The sequence below is a fragment of the Salvelinus fontinalis genome, chromosome 5, assembly GCF_029448725.1.
Source record: "Salvelinus fontinalis isolate EN_2023a chromosome 5, ASM2944872v1, whole genome shotgun sequence".
Classification (NCBI taxonomy): Eukaryota; Metazoa; Chordata; class Actinopteri; order Salmoniformes; family Salmonidae; genus Salvelinus; species Salvelinus fontinalis.
The window spans coordinates 49001071-49015393 of NC_074669.1; the positions used below are offsets into that span (position 1 = coordinate 49001071).

General features: G+C 39.2%; 1 protein-coding gene across 2 annotated transcripts in view; it reads left to right on the top strand.

Annotated features, from left to right (window-relative positions):
- Positions 1-3414: 3414 nt before the first annotated feature.
- LOC129855765 (guanylate cyclase soluble subunit beta-1) overlaps positions 3415-14323 on the top strand; it is a 48675-nt gene continuing 37766 nt past the window's right edge. Inside the window, exons 1-9 of one of the 2 annotated variants that reach the window (XM_055923769.1) lie at positions 3415-3562; positions 3941-4014; positions 5782-5882; positions 6063-6181; positions 8807-9004; positions 10240-10470; positions 10709-10825; positions 11068-11201; positions 13216-13413. In XM_055923769.1, coding sequence (XP_055779744.1) covers positions 3560-3562; positions 3941-4014; positions 5782-5882; positions 6063-6181; positions 8807-9004; positions 10240-10470; positions 10709-10825; positions 11068-11201; positions 13216-13413 — 1175 coding nt within the window. In that variant the 5' untranslated portion in view covers positions 3415-3559. The remainder of the gene's footprint in view (positions 3563-3940; positions 4015-5781; positions 5883-6062; positions 6182-8806; positions 9005-10239; positions 10471-10708; positions 10826-11067; positions 11202-13215; positions 13414-14323) is intronic. The other variant, XM_055923770.1, reaches the window with a different exon arrangement.

Genomic DNA, 14323 nt, shown 5'->3' on the forward strand with positions numbered 1-14323 from the left:
CATTTATTTTGTTATTTTCTATGATTACGATCATGTAGCCCTTGGTCATTATAGGCTGCACAACTCGAAGCATGGTTCAGTAAGCAGGAGGTAAAACCTGTCCACCCCTCAACATAAAAAAAGCTACTTTCTTGTCCTTAAGCCGTTTTGCCACAACTTTGGAAGTATGCTTGGGGTCATTGTCTATATAGACAGTTCAAAATGTTCTACATCGACATAACCTGAAAGGCCGCTCAGCAAGGAAGAAGCCACTGCTCCAAAACCGCCATTAAAAAAAGCCAGACTATGGTTTGCAACTGCACATGGGGACAAAGATCGTACTTTTTGGAGAAATGTCCTCTGGTCTGATGAAACAAAATATAACTTTTTGGCCATAATGACCATCGTTATGTTTGGAGGAAAAAGGGAGATGCTTGCAAGCCGAAGAACACCATCCCAACCGTGAAGCACGGGGGTGGCAGCATCATGTTGTGGGGGTGCTTTGCTGCAGGAGGGACTGGTGCACTTCACAAAATAGATCGCATCATGAGGAGGTAAAATTATGTGGATATATTGAAGCAAAATCTCAAGCATTACTCAGGAAGTTAAAGCTTGGTCGCAAATGGGTCTTCCAAATGGACAATGACCCCAAGCATACTTCCAAAGTTGTGGCAAAATGGCTTAAGGACAACAAAGTCAAGGTATTGGAGTGGCCATCACAAAGCCCTGACCTCAATCCCATAGAAAATTTGTGGGCAGAACTGAAAAAGTGTGTGCGAGCAAGGAGGCCTACAAACCTGACTCAGTTACACCAGTTCTGTCAGGAGGAATGGGCCAAAATTCACCCAACTTATTGTGGGATGCTTGTGGAAGACTACCCGAAAGGTTTGACCCAAGTTATACAATTTAAAAGGCAACGCTACCAAATACTAATTGAGTGTATGCAAACTTCTGATCCACTGGGAATGTGATGAAAGAAATAAAAAATGAAAGAAATAATTCTGTCAACTATTATTCTGACATTTCACATTCTTAAAATAAAGTGGTGATCCTAACTGACCTAAGACAGGGAATTTTTACTAGGATTAAATGTCAGGAATTGTGAAAAACTGAGTTTAAATGTATTTGGCTATGGTGTATGTAAACTTCCGACTTCAACTGTATATACATATACTAATCACGGGGAATGGGAACCACACGTGCGGAGATCATCCGTTCACCTACTCTGCGTCTCACAAAGACACAACGGCTGGAACCAAAAAACTCACATTTGGAATCATGAGACCAAATTACAGATTTCCACCGGTCTAATGTCCATTGCTCATGTTTCTTTATTCAATCAAATCTTATTGGTATCCTTTAATAGTGGTTTCTTTGCAGCAATTCGACCATGAAGGCCTGATTCACGCAGTCTCCTCTGAACAGTTGATGCTGAGAAGTGTAATTCACGCTGCAATTTCTGAGGCTGGTAACTCTAATGAACTTATCCTCTGCAGCAGAGCTAACTCTGGGTCTTTCCTTTCTTGTGACGGTACTCATGAGAGCCAGTTTCATCATAGCGCTTGATGGTTTTTGCGACTCCACTTGAAGAAATTTTCAAAGTTCTTTAAAATTTCCAGATTGACTGACCTTCATGTCTTAAAGTAATGATGGACTGTCATTTCTCTTTGCTTATTTGAGCTGTTCTTGCCATTATATGGACTTGATCTTTTACCATATAGGGATATCTTCTGTATACCACCCCTACCTTGTCACAACACAGCTGATTGGCTCAAATGCATAAAGAACTTTTAACAATGCACACCTGTTATTTGAAATGTATTCCAGGTGATGACCTCATGAAGCTGGTTAAGAGAATGCCAAGAGTGTGCAAAGCTGTCAAGGAAAAGGGTGGCTACTTTGAAGAATCTCAAATATAAAATATATTTTGATTTGTTTAACACTTTTTTGGATACTACATGATCCATGTGTTATTTCATAGTTTGAATGTCTTCACTATTATTCTACAATGTAGAAAATAGTAAAAATAAAGAAAAAACATTGAATGAACAGGTGTGCCCAAACTTTTGACTTAAGTAGTTTTTTTTGGGGGGGGGTATCTGTACTTTACTTTACAATGTATATTTTTGACTACTTTTACTTTTACTTCACTACATTCCTAAATATATATATTTTTAAACTTTTTACTCAAACATTTTCCCTGACAACCAAAAGTACTAGTTACATTTTGAATGCTTAGCGAGGCAGGAAAATGCTCCAGTTCACGTACTTATCACGAGAACATCCCTGGCCATCTCTACAGCCTCTGATCTGATGGACTCTCTAAACACAAAATGCTTCGTTTGTAATTTATGTCTGAGTGTTGGAGTATACCCCTGGCTATCTGTAAAAAAAAAAAAAAAAATGGTGCCGGTTTGCTTAATATAAGGAATTCAAAATGATTAATACTTTTACTTTTGATACTTAAGTATATTTTAGCAATCACATTTACTTGCAATACTTAAGTATATTTAAAACCAAATACTTTTAGACTTTTACTCAAGCAGTATTTTACTGAGTGACTTTCAATTTTACTTGAGTAATTTTCTATTAAGGCATCTTAACCTTTTCTCAAGTATGACAATAGGGTACTTTTTCCACCACTGCCCATTTCACGATGGAGCTAGAAGCCACGTGAGTAAGTGTTAGCCAGATCGTCGAGCTAGTCAAAAGCAACAACACAAACAAATGGACTATACAGCTTCAAGTAGTGAGTGGAATTACAAACTTATTATACTAAACAAGTTAAATGTCTTACCTGTGATTAAATGTGTTCCACACACAAAGCCACTCTCCCACGCCGAAAAGCCTGAAGCCACAGGGCTCTTCTTGCAATCTCTAATCCCCTACTTGGGAGCATTGTGAACCATAGATCGGGATTTCTGACCTGGTTACATGTACATTGAACAACACAGTAGCTTTTGGCATGTTTTGTTATTTCTTTATAACTAAAAACCATTGTAAAATAGTAGGCTATAACACGACGCAATGCGGAGTGCCTGGATACAGCACTTAGCCGTGGTATATTGGTAATATACCACAAACCCTTTAAGGTGCCTTATTGCTATTATAAACTGGTTACCAACGTAATTAGAGCAGTATAAAAATGTTTTTTGTCATACCTATAGTAAACGGTCTGATGTACCATGGCTTTCAGCCAATCAGAATTCAGGGCTCGAAACACCCAGTTTATAATCTATTCTACCAAATATTTGTTTCTATCATTTGATTGTGGAATTTAAATAGGTTGGTTTCGTTCTGTAGTCTTTCTTTTGCAGTGGATAAATAAAACGTTTGATGGGACTGTTTTCATAAACAACGCTGTCTTCAACGGGCAACCCTCACTTCTTCCTCAGTGGTCGGTTGCCGAGTGAGTATTTTTTTCCTTGCGCTCTCATTGGACATATTCGACGTCAATTTGGGGAATGTTTTCAGGAATGAAGACGCAACGTAACATCTGCAAACTGTGAAGGTGCCGTGATAATTTAGACATAACAGTTTACTTACATTGATAGGGAATCGGGAAGAACTGGTCGTAAAAATGGTATGTAAACATCGACATATTAGATTCCACGGCGACATTTGATTGCCTTGGCTATTTTGATGTGTAGTGGTGTGTTTTCCTTATGAGAACGAACTATCAGCCTATGGCTACAGTATTCGTTCCCCATGCTAACGGTTCTTACTGTAAATTACCACTGAAATTCGTTATTCGACTGCGATTTTATCGTTCTAATAATCATGCTGCGTCAATTAAAACATTATTTGCTGTTGTACAATTTAAGCATCCCTTCGTTGCAATAACAATGGAATCATAACACTATCATCACTCTAAGGCATTTATTTACATACTTGTTAATCCCAGTATTTTCAGATTTATGTTTCTCTATTCTTTCTGTATTCTGTTTTATTTCCGTTTTAGTATGGTTTTGTCAACCACGCCTTGGAACTACTTGTATTAAGAAATTATGGCGAAGAAGTGTGGGAAGACATCAAGTAAGTTAGTTTAAAGATGTATTTTGTATTTGTGAATGACACAGGGAATTTGCATATCATAATTTAAAGCAGAACGTGAGAATAAAAACTCAATGTGGCCATGTTGCAAAAGCAAAACAAAGAATTAGCAGATATGGTCATTACATAGATATGTTATTAACGCTTCACATTAAGTTGCTCCTATAACTGTAGTAACACTGTAGTAACACACTTTACACAGAACACATGGATTGTGTATTGTAGATATGTGGTAGGAGAGTAGTGGCCTGAGGGCAGACACTTAATGTGTTGTGAAAAGTGTTATGAAATGTAACGTCATGTAATATTTTAAATTGTATATAACTGCCTTAATGTTGCTTAATAAATACAAAAATACAAAAAACAAATTACACTACTGCCTATGTAATGACCATGTAATAACAATTGCTGTTACTTTACATTGTTATTACACTTTAATTTTGTTTACTACATTGTCTTGACCACAACTTTATGTAACCTACTAATATGACATGGATAATAATATGTCCATTAACCATATTATAGTTTTGAAATCAATAATCTCCCCCTATTGCTAAACAGAGTGGATAACGAATGGCCATGTCAAGATATTCCACTGATGATACATGACCAGCAGATATAGATATAGTGGTAGTTGGCATATCTGTAACTTAAAACATGTGACCATAAATCACCAGCAAACATAAAAGAAAACAATATATAATGAATCAATTAATTCTTAAATTGCATCACTCTTATGAGAAGGCGAGCCATATTTTTACTCAAATCATTAATTTTCATTAGCCTTATAATAGTGGTGAATCAGAGAGGTTGTGAATGTTGTTGCATTATGATAACAATCCCCTCTTTTCAAAGTGCTCAAATATTTGGCAAGATCCACATTTATTTTTCTTCCTCAGTCTTCGCTTTCCAGGACCCAGACTTTCATCCCATCCTATAAGAACAGATCCACAGCTGCCTCTCCGAAAAACGTGTTTTGAGGAATCTGGTCATTTTTATCCCCCAAGAAATATTGCAGCACAATGTTATCTTAATGTTATCTTAACCTTATCTTGGCTGACGTAATTCAACATTATTACATGCCTAACTAGGTTATATTTTCAGATCTTGCTGCTCAGAGCAATTGAAAAATGAAGTCTTATTTTCACTACATTTTTACATTGCTTGGTGTGTTTGTTCAGCTGATCACATGCTCAGAAAAAGTGGTTGCTAGCCAGCACAGCAAATCAGTATTGTTTTCTCAGATCAACTCAGTAATCAGGTCAAATAGACCTCATTAGGATATATAACAGTCTTATTTATTAGCATGCCAAATACATTTTCTCATTGTAGCTTCTAAATATAGATAATCCTACAATGCAGTTAATGCTCAAAGGTAGTTTAATGGTACTGCAACATTCATGAAGGTGTCATGACTGGTTTCATAACGGTGTTATGAATGGCTTATGTATACCCCCTAAAGTAAAGTGTTACTGATTGTTTTTGTTTGGACCCAATAAGTGTAGGTATCACTTTACTGAAGGCCTTTATGTATGCATTCATTAAGCCTTAATAACAACTATATAAGACGCTATACTGTCAGTCACAGGCAGAAACAACAGCATACAATGTTGTGAAGCTAGTTTTAATGGATACTATAGAGGACAACAAATATGTTGTCATATGCTCTTGTCAACAGCCTCTTTACATAGGTAATAATCACATTAATATGATATCTAATAATTCTATTTTCTTCTTACTTGTTATCAGGAGGGAGGCGCAACTCGATGTAGAGGGTCAGTTCCTTGTCAGAATCATATATGAAGATGCCAAAACATACGACCTTGTTGCTGCTGCAAGCAAAGTTCTCAGTACGTTTTTTTTAATAATGTTTTGAGATACATTATTTGAACCAGTTTATTCGTAACATAATTGTACGTCAACACATTTAAAATATGGTAACCCTTTATAAAGGGTAACTTATTGTAAAGTTTTACCAATGGGACTGAGATGGTGTATGCAACAAGTGGATATTTTTTTTTATCTTGCAGAGATTGATGCAGGGTGTATCCTACAGATGTTTGGGAAGATGTTTTTTGAGTTTTGCCAAGAATCAGGGTATGACACCATCCTTCGTGTTTTAGGCTCCAATGTCCGTGAATTCTTGCAGGTAAGCACTCCAGTTCCCTTCTTAATCTTTCTTCAGTTAACAGAAACTAATGTAAAACAATGTACTCTTCAATGTCATGAATGCTTCAACGTAAGTTAAATATGACATGTATTTTAATTGTACAGTGCAAAAACAATTCTGTGACTGCCCTCTCATCTTTGGATTTGGGGGAGGTGACCTTGTAATTCAAATGTATTTATTTATTTTATTTAACTTTTATTTAACTAGGCAAGTCAGTTAAGAACACATTCTTATTTACAATGACGGGCTATCAAAAGGAAAAAGACCTGCTGCGGGGACTGGGGCTTGGGATAAATAAAAAATACATATATATAAATATAGGACAAAACACACATCACAGCAAGAGAGACAACACAACACTACATAAAGAGAGACCTAAGACAACAACATAGCAAGGAAGCAACACATAACAAAACAGCATGGTAGCAACACAACATAACAACAACATGGTAGCAACACAACATGGTAGCAGCACAAAACATGGTACAAACATTATTGGGCACAGACAGCACAAAGGGCAAGAAGGTAGAGACAAAAATACATCACACAAAGCAGCCGCAACTGTCAGTAAGAGTGTCCATGATTGAGTCCTTGAATGAAGAGATTGAGATAAAACTGTCCAGTTTGATTGTTTGTTGCAGCTTGTTCCAGTCGCTAGCTGCAGCGAACTGAAAAGAGGAGCGACCCAGGGATGTGTGTGCTTTGGGGACCTTTAAAATAATTTGACTGTCAGAACGGGTGTTGTATGTGGAAGATGAGGGCTGCAGTAGATATCTCAGATAGGGGGGAGTGAGGCCTAAGAGGGTTTTGTAAATAATCATCAACCAGTGGATCTTGCGACGGGTATGCAGAAATGACCAGTTTACAGAGGAATATAGAGTGCAGTGATCTGTCCTATAAGGAGCATTGGTGGCAAATCTGATGGCTGAATGGTTAAGAACATCTAGCCGCTCGAGAGCACCCTTACCTGCTGATCTATGAATTATGTCTCCGTAATCTGGCATGGGTAGGATGGTCATCTGAATCAGGGTTAGTTTGGCAGCTGGGGTGAAAGAGGAGCGATTACAACAGAGGAAACCAAGTCTAGATTTAACTTTATCCTGCAGCTTTGATATGTGCTGAGAGAAGGACAGTGCACCGTATAGCCATACTCCCAAGTACTTGTATGAGGTGACTACCTCAAAAACTCTAAACCCTCAGAGGTAATAATAACAGTTGTGGGAAGAAGGGCATTCTTCTTACCAAACCACATGACCTTTGTTTTGGAGGTGTTCAGAACAAGGTTAAATTCTTGAGGTGGAGTGCAAGATCATGGTCGAACCAGGGGCTGAACCTGTTTTTAATTCTCATTTTCTTTATGGGGGCGTGTTTATGAACAATACCTTTGGAAATATCAAAAAAGATGGTCCAAGCGTCTTTGTCAGAGGGGATCAAGCTGATTCTATACCATTTTACAGAGGCCAGTTCATGAAGGAAGGCTTGCTCATTAAAGTTTTTGAGCAAGCGTCTATGACAAATCAGGACAGGTCATTTCACTGAGCATTCATTACGAACACAGGCTGTAAAACAGTGATCACTAAGGTCATTACAGAAAACACCAGACTGGCTTCTAAACAGCTTTTACCCCCAAGCCATAAGACTCCTGAACATCTAGTCAAATGGCTACCTAGACTATTTGCATTGCCCCCCTCTCCCCTCTCCACACCACTGCCACTCTCTGTTGTCATCTATGCATAGTCACTTTAATAACTCTACCTACATGTACATACTACCTCAACTAACCAGTGCCCCTGCACATTGACTCTGTCCCGGCACCCTCCCCCCCCCCCCCCTGTAAATATTGTTATTTTTTACTGCTGCCCTTTAATTACTTGTTACTTTAATCTCTTATTCTTATCCATATATCCATATCCATATCCATTTTGAAACTGCACTTTTGGTTAGGGGCTCGTAAGTAAGCATTTCACTGTAAGGTCTACACCTGTTGTATTCGGCGCATGTGACTAATACAATTTGATTTGATATCTATCACGATTATTTGTGAAGATAACATCGAGGAGAGTAGCCTTTTCTGGGTGTTTGGAGTCATACCTTGTTGGATTGGTCATAATCTGAGAAATATTTAGGGAATCCCATTGCTTTAGGACTTGGTCAGGTGGTTTAAGCATGTCCCAGTTTAGGTCACCAAGCAGGACAAATTCAGATTTAGTGTAAGGGGCTAGGAGAGAGCTTAGGGCAGGTAGGGTACAGGCCGGTGCTGATGGAGGACGATAGCACCCAGCAACAGTCAACAAAGAGCTATTTGAAAGTTTAAGGCTTAGATTTGCCAAGACCAAACCCTCTGTTTACAAACACAAAATGTAGGGCTTCGCTTTGGGTTGAAACTGAGATAAAGGAGTGAGGACTGGAGTTATGCAAACTTATTCTAAAGGAACCTTTCCTGCTCCCAGGTCTGTTTATGCTGTGTAGCCAACTCCTATGGTGTTTGGCATGACAATGACCACAGGAGTAGGCTATACAGCACAAACCGATATGGGACCAGTCTAAGTGGAATCTTAATGGAGAGAAACTCCCGTTTCAATCATTTATGCAACCCCCATACAGAATCTGGATGCCCTCCACGACCACCTAGGTACCATCTACCCTGGGATGAGGGCTCCGTCCTTCCGCTGCACGGACGCAGAGAAGGGCAACAATCTGATCCTGCACTACTACTCGGAGAGGGAGGGGCTCCAGGACATCGTGATCGGCATCATCAAGACGGTGGCCCAACAGATCCACGGCACAGAAATAGAAATGAAGGTATGCTGTTTCAAAGAAAATAAGTATATTATTACTTAAAGGGATAGTTCAGGATTTTGGCAATGAGGCCCTTTATCAAGTTCCCCAGAGTCAGATGAACTCGTGGATACCATTTCTATGTCTCTGTGTTCAGTATGAATGAAGTTAAGAGGTAGTTTTGCGAGCCAATGCTAACCACACCTAGACCTAACTCTGGCACTGTTTTTTTGGGTGCCTTGGTAGCTATTCGGATTCTTGGGGATCTTGCCTTCAGTCCAAAATGGGACAGTGGTCGACTTTTAAAATTCAGGAGTTGTTTGGGTCTTAGCAACTGCTAGGTGTTTGTCACCCACAGTGGGCATTTGTTGAGATGCTGGTGGGTCTCTGTTGACTTGGGTCAGATGTCTATGGAAGGGGCAGAATGTTAGTACACCCAGAAGGTGACAATGCAATTAACAAATAGCTAGTAGTTATAGTGTAAGATAGTGTATTTTAAAGTGTCTAACCATTATTAGACTGATATGTGTGATGATAGTTTTAAGGCTAGGAGTATGTGAATAAGTTATTGATATCTGTCATTCTAATTTTAAAGTTAGGGGTATGTGAATAAGTTATGCACAATCTTAATAGCAAAGTAGTCCATGCAGCAAACACTAGGTGGAATTAGTATACACCATTGGTATAGACTTGGATAGTCCTTTCAAAATTCTTGTCTCTGAGCACTTAAGATACCTCCTCATTTTCAGAGAAAGCAACTCTACTATCAAACCTAATCATATCGCAGAGATAGAGATGTCAGTATGTATTTTTTCTCTTCAGGACTCAGCGTAAAATTAAATGGGGGAGCTGAATTGATAGACCCTCCAAATGTGACACCAGCTTTTCTGGAAATGTTATCCGCCGTTGCCACGGCAACCGTGTGCGTCAGAGTCAAGCCATTGACGTCAGTGTATAGACTAAAAAGGACTTGTTGTGGCCAGGCAGTAACCCTCACAAGAACATCACTGTGTTTAAAACCATCACACCAAACCTTAGATATTTATATAAAGACATACAGTATTTCGATGTCTATGCGTTTACCAACCACCCACCGGTATCTCTTACATTATCTCTTGCCATAATGGGTGGACTGGCGGCCATTTTGCGTGTCCCCATAAAGTAAAGCAGGATATAAACACAGGAAGCATAGCATGCACTCATTCTAATTTTATGGTTGTACCTTCCTCCCTTTATGAAATCCATTCTTCCTTCACCAGGTGATCCAGCACAAGAGTGAGGAGTGTGACCACATTAAGTTCCTGATCGAGGAGAAGGACTCGGAGAAGGAGGCCTTCTATGAGGATCTGGACGGCTTCGAGGAGAATGGCACACAGGAGACTCGGATCAGCCCCTACACCTTCTGCAAGGCCTTCCCCTTCCACCTCATGTTCGACAGGGACCTGATGCTCACTCAGTGCGGCAATGCCATCTTCCGTGTGCTGCCGCAGGTTTATGTCTATTTAGTTATAGGACGTTATGAGATTTTATGTGTGTAAATAACTGATTAAATACTGCATTATGACTACATTATAACTCAGTATGAGTGTGTTTATAATGCATTGCAGATATGGGCTTCACAGGTAGCCTGCAATTATAATGCATTATGATGTGGTTGTAATGTATTTTAAGACTTGTCATTAGCATGTATGACCCCCTTATGAAGTGTTTTGCTGTTGTATTCCTTAGCTCCAGCCGGGCATCTGTAACCTGCCCTCCGTGTTCTCTCTGGTGCGTCCACACATAGACTTCAGCTTCCAAGGCATGCTCTCCCACATCAACACTGTCTTCGTTCTGCGAAGCAAGGTACGCCAAGAATACTCACTAATTAAACATTTAGCTTTTTAATTTAACGTTAAAATTAAATCAGAAAAATAATAATACAAAATAAAATAGATTAACTGGATAGAAAGCTGCATTTATATTTTCTGTGTGTCCTGGTTGCTTGTGTGTTCATGTGTGTTTGTCTGCGCTTGCGTGTGAATGCATACATACATGTGCGTGTGATTCTGTCTGTTTGTGTGTGCATGTGTATTACGTCCTTCCAGGAGGGCCTCTTGAACGTGGAGACTTCGGAGAACGAGGACGAGCTGACTGGTGCTGAGATCAGCTGCCTGAGGCTGAAGGGACAGATGATCTACCTGCCCGAGGCGGAGAACATCCTCTTCCTCTGTTCTCCCAGGTTCTGCCGCTGTGGAATTAGAAAACTATGTGCTGTCTGAAGGTTGTGTCCCAATCACAAATGGCACCCTTTTCCTTACATAGTGCACGGAAAGCTTAAAGATCATGTCGGTGTTCTGAGAGTACGAGACGTCATTGGTTCCAGATTGTTTGTCTGTTTCGGTCTGTCTCTGCCTTCCTGCTGCTGTGGCGTTAGACAAAGACAATGTGCTGTTCTAGGCTGCGTCCAAATGAGCACATGGAGCTCTGGTCAAAAGTAGTGCACTATGTAGGAAATAGGGTGCCATTTGGGATTTAGTCTTAGCCTTCGGGTGGATGGCTGTGCTGGATGGATGCCGTGGGGTGGATGTCTCTTGGTTGGTGTGTGAAACTTAATTGGATTCAAAACCACAGCTACTGTAGTGCAGCAGATGGTCTGGCCTTAAAGGGCAAATCTACAGTTGAAACAATAACAAAGTGACACCCCGCCTTTGTTTTGGTAAAAAGCTGAGGGATGGGTCTGGAAAAATGTAACTACTCTCAGATTCATAGACAGAGCTATGGATGCAATGACTGACCAACCATTATATCAAAATTATAGTTTTAACCATGTTTTTAGGCTATACAGTGTTTGTTTACATTTGCAATGTTTACTAACATTGGAGTAAAACAAGGTTCTATTTGGGTTCTGACAAGGTGTCACAGCTGAACTAAGCTCAGTAGGAATTTAGTGATATTCTTCAAGAATCAATGGGTATATATCATTAATTGGATGTAGCAACAACAGATTGTCCCATTTATAAAATCTTTGGTAACACTTTACTTGAAGCATCCATTTATATATTGTTTTATAACAAGGTTTATAATTTGTCTCAAACAAGCTGTTACTGTATTCAGTCCACATCATTATGAGCGTCTTATAAGACAGGCTAATGAAGTCTAACAATGCAGTACATTTAGTTAAAAAAAATACATTTTCTGGTTGAAAACGGCCTGTTGGTAATAGTCATATACACCATTTCTAGTCCCAGAAGTGACTGAAAAGTGTAAATATGATAACTTAAGTAATAAAGTCAGTATTTTCCCCCCAATAATACTGGTTGGGTTGGGTTTGATTTTAAGTTATGTCCACAAACTGACCATGTTGGTTATCTCTATGGGGCTAGTTACGGACTGTCAATAAATTCCATAATTTATATGGGACAATATGTTCACATTTCAATAGTTCCACATTTTAGTGACGTAAAAACCTCAAACCAACTATAAATTGTACAAATTCATGTAAAATATTGAAAGCATTTTATAAGAAAACTAAAAGGTGTAACATGAAAATATTGTCCCATGCCAACCAGAAGCATTGGTTGGCATGGGCTAGATGTCCTTTCAAATCAATGAAGGAAAGTGAACAAGTTCACACTTGGAGATAATTGGAATGCACCCCATGTACCTGGTAAAACCTTATTTCTATCAAGTGATCATCTAGAGAAGGTAGTGTCCCTGCATGGTGCCAGCAGGTGGTGAAACAACATTGGTGTTGTTGTTTACAGGAGGAAAGACACTTGGCTTTTTCATCAGCGACTGTATCAGTTTGGCCCTGTTCAGTCAGTCTTGCAAGTCATTACAGCTGAATACTATGTCTAGATCAGAGAGTGTGGCATCTAGAGTGCATTGTGTCTGTTAGACCTTTCATTGAAATGTGTTTGATTGAAGTTTATTGAAAGTGATTATGATGAGAGAATTGAGCTCTTGATACTGGACAAAGGGATAGAAAAATAAAGTAACTAGCGCTCCTGCGTTCATAAGAGGACAAGCCTTTATGATGTGTCTTTATGTATAACATTTTCAACTGACCCAAATTACTTATTTAGTCAATCATTATAAGATGATAGTTATTATAGGTATTATAAGTGGGGCATACATGCTAATCATAATGTATTATATGTTGCGCCCTGCTGAAAACGGCCCCTGTTGAGTTGTGTTCAGCCACTGTTTAGTGTTCAGGCTCTGATGATGCGTCACCAACATTGTGTGTTCAGTGTGATGAACCTGGACGACCTGACGCGGAGAGGCCTGTACCTGAGCGACATCCCGTTGCACGATGCCACACGTGACCTGGTGCTGTTGGGAGAACAGTTCCGTGAGGAGTACAAGCTGACCCAGGAACTGGAGATCCTGACTGACCGTCTGCAGCACACCCTCCGGGCCCTGGAGGATGAGAAGAAGAAAACGGACAGGTTCGTAGACTCCCGACCCATCGCCCTCACCCTCATAGTTTGATAGAATCCTTCACCCATTTCCATTTTTTTTTTAACGTAAAGGGATGGTTCACTCCAAATAGAATTTCAGCTGTGTTGGAGTCTTTGGTGTAGCGGTCTAAACTCCCAACTCCGACCACATGTGGACACTTTTCTCTCTGTGTCTATCTCCCTTTTTAACTTCTTACTGTCAAAAATGATAAAATACTTACACATTTAGTTAAATGTACAAAATGCCTTTCGTAAATAATGTGAAACCTAATTACCACAAATTGTTTGAACTTTGTGCACAGTAGCGCCATTCTGCTCAATAGTGCGGATTGCCTCAGAAGGAACTTCTGAACCCCACCTCCATTGAAAATCAGAAAAGGGGTGACTTCCCTTCGGGTTTGATTTGTCATGATGAACATGACATTTTTTTTATAAAATATACTACACTATATACCTACATTAACTCAGTCCTGTTTTATTGCAATATGCCAATGAATGTGTGAGGTGCAACACTCTCATCAAAACTATGAAATAACACATATGGAATCATGTAGTAACCAAAAAAGTGTTAAACAAATCAAAATATATTTTATATTAGAGATTCTTCAAATTAGCCACCCTTTGCCTTGATGACAGCTTTGCACACTCTTGGCATTCTCTCAACCAGTGTTATTTTATAGTTTGGATGTCTTTACTATTACTCTACAATGTAGAACATAGTACAAATAAAGAGAAACCCTGAAATGAGTAGGTGTGTCCAAACTTTGGACTGGTACTGTATGTCAAATCCAAAGTCCAATTTTATTAAGCATTTAAGTAAAAAATGTTTTGGTCAAGTACCCTCATTAAAATGTTATTGCCATAATAATGTCAAACTAGAGCTCTTCTCGGATCCTGA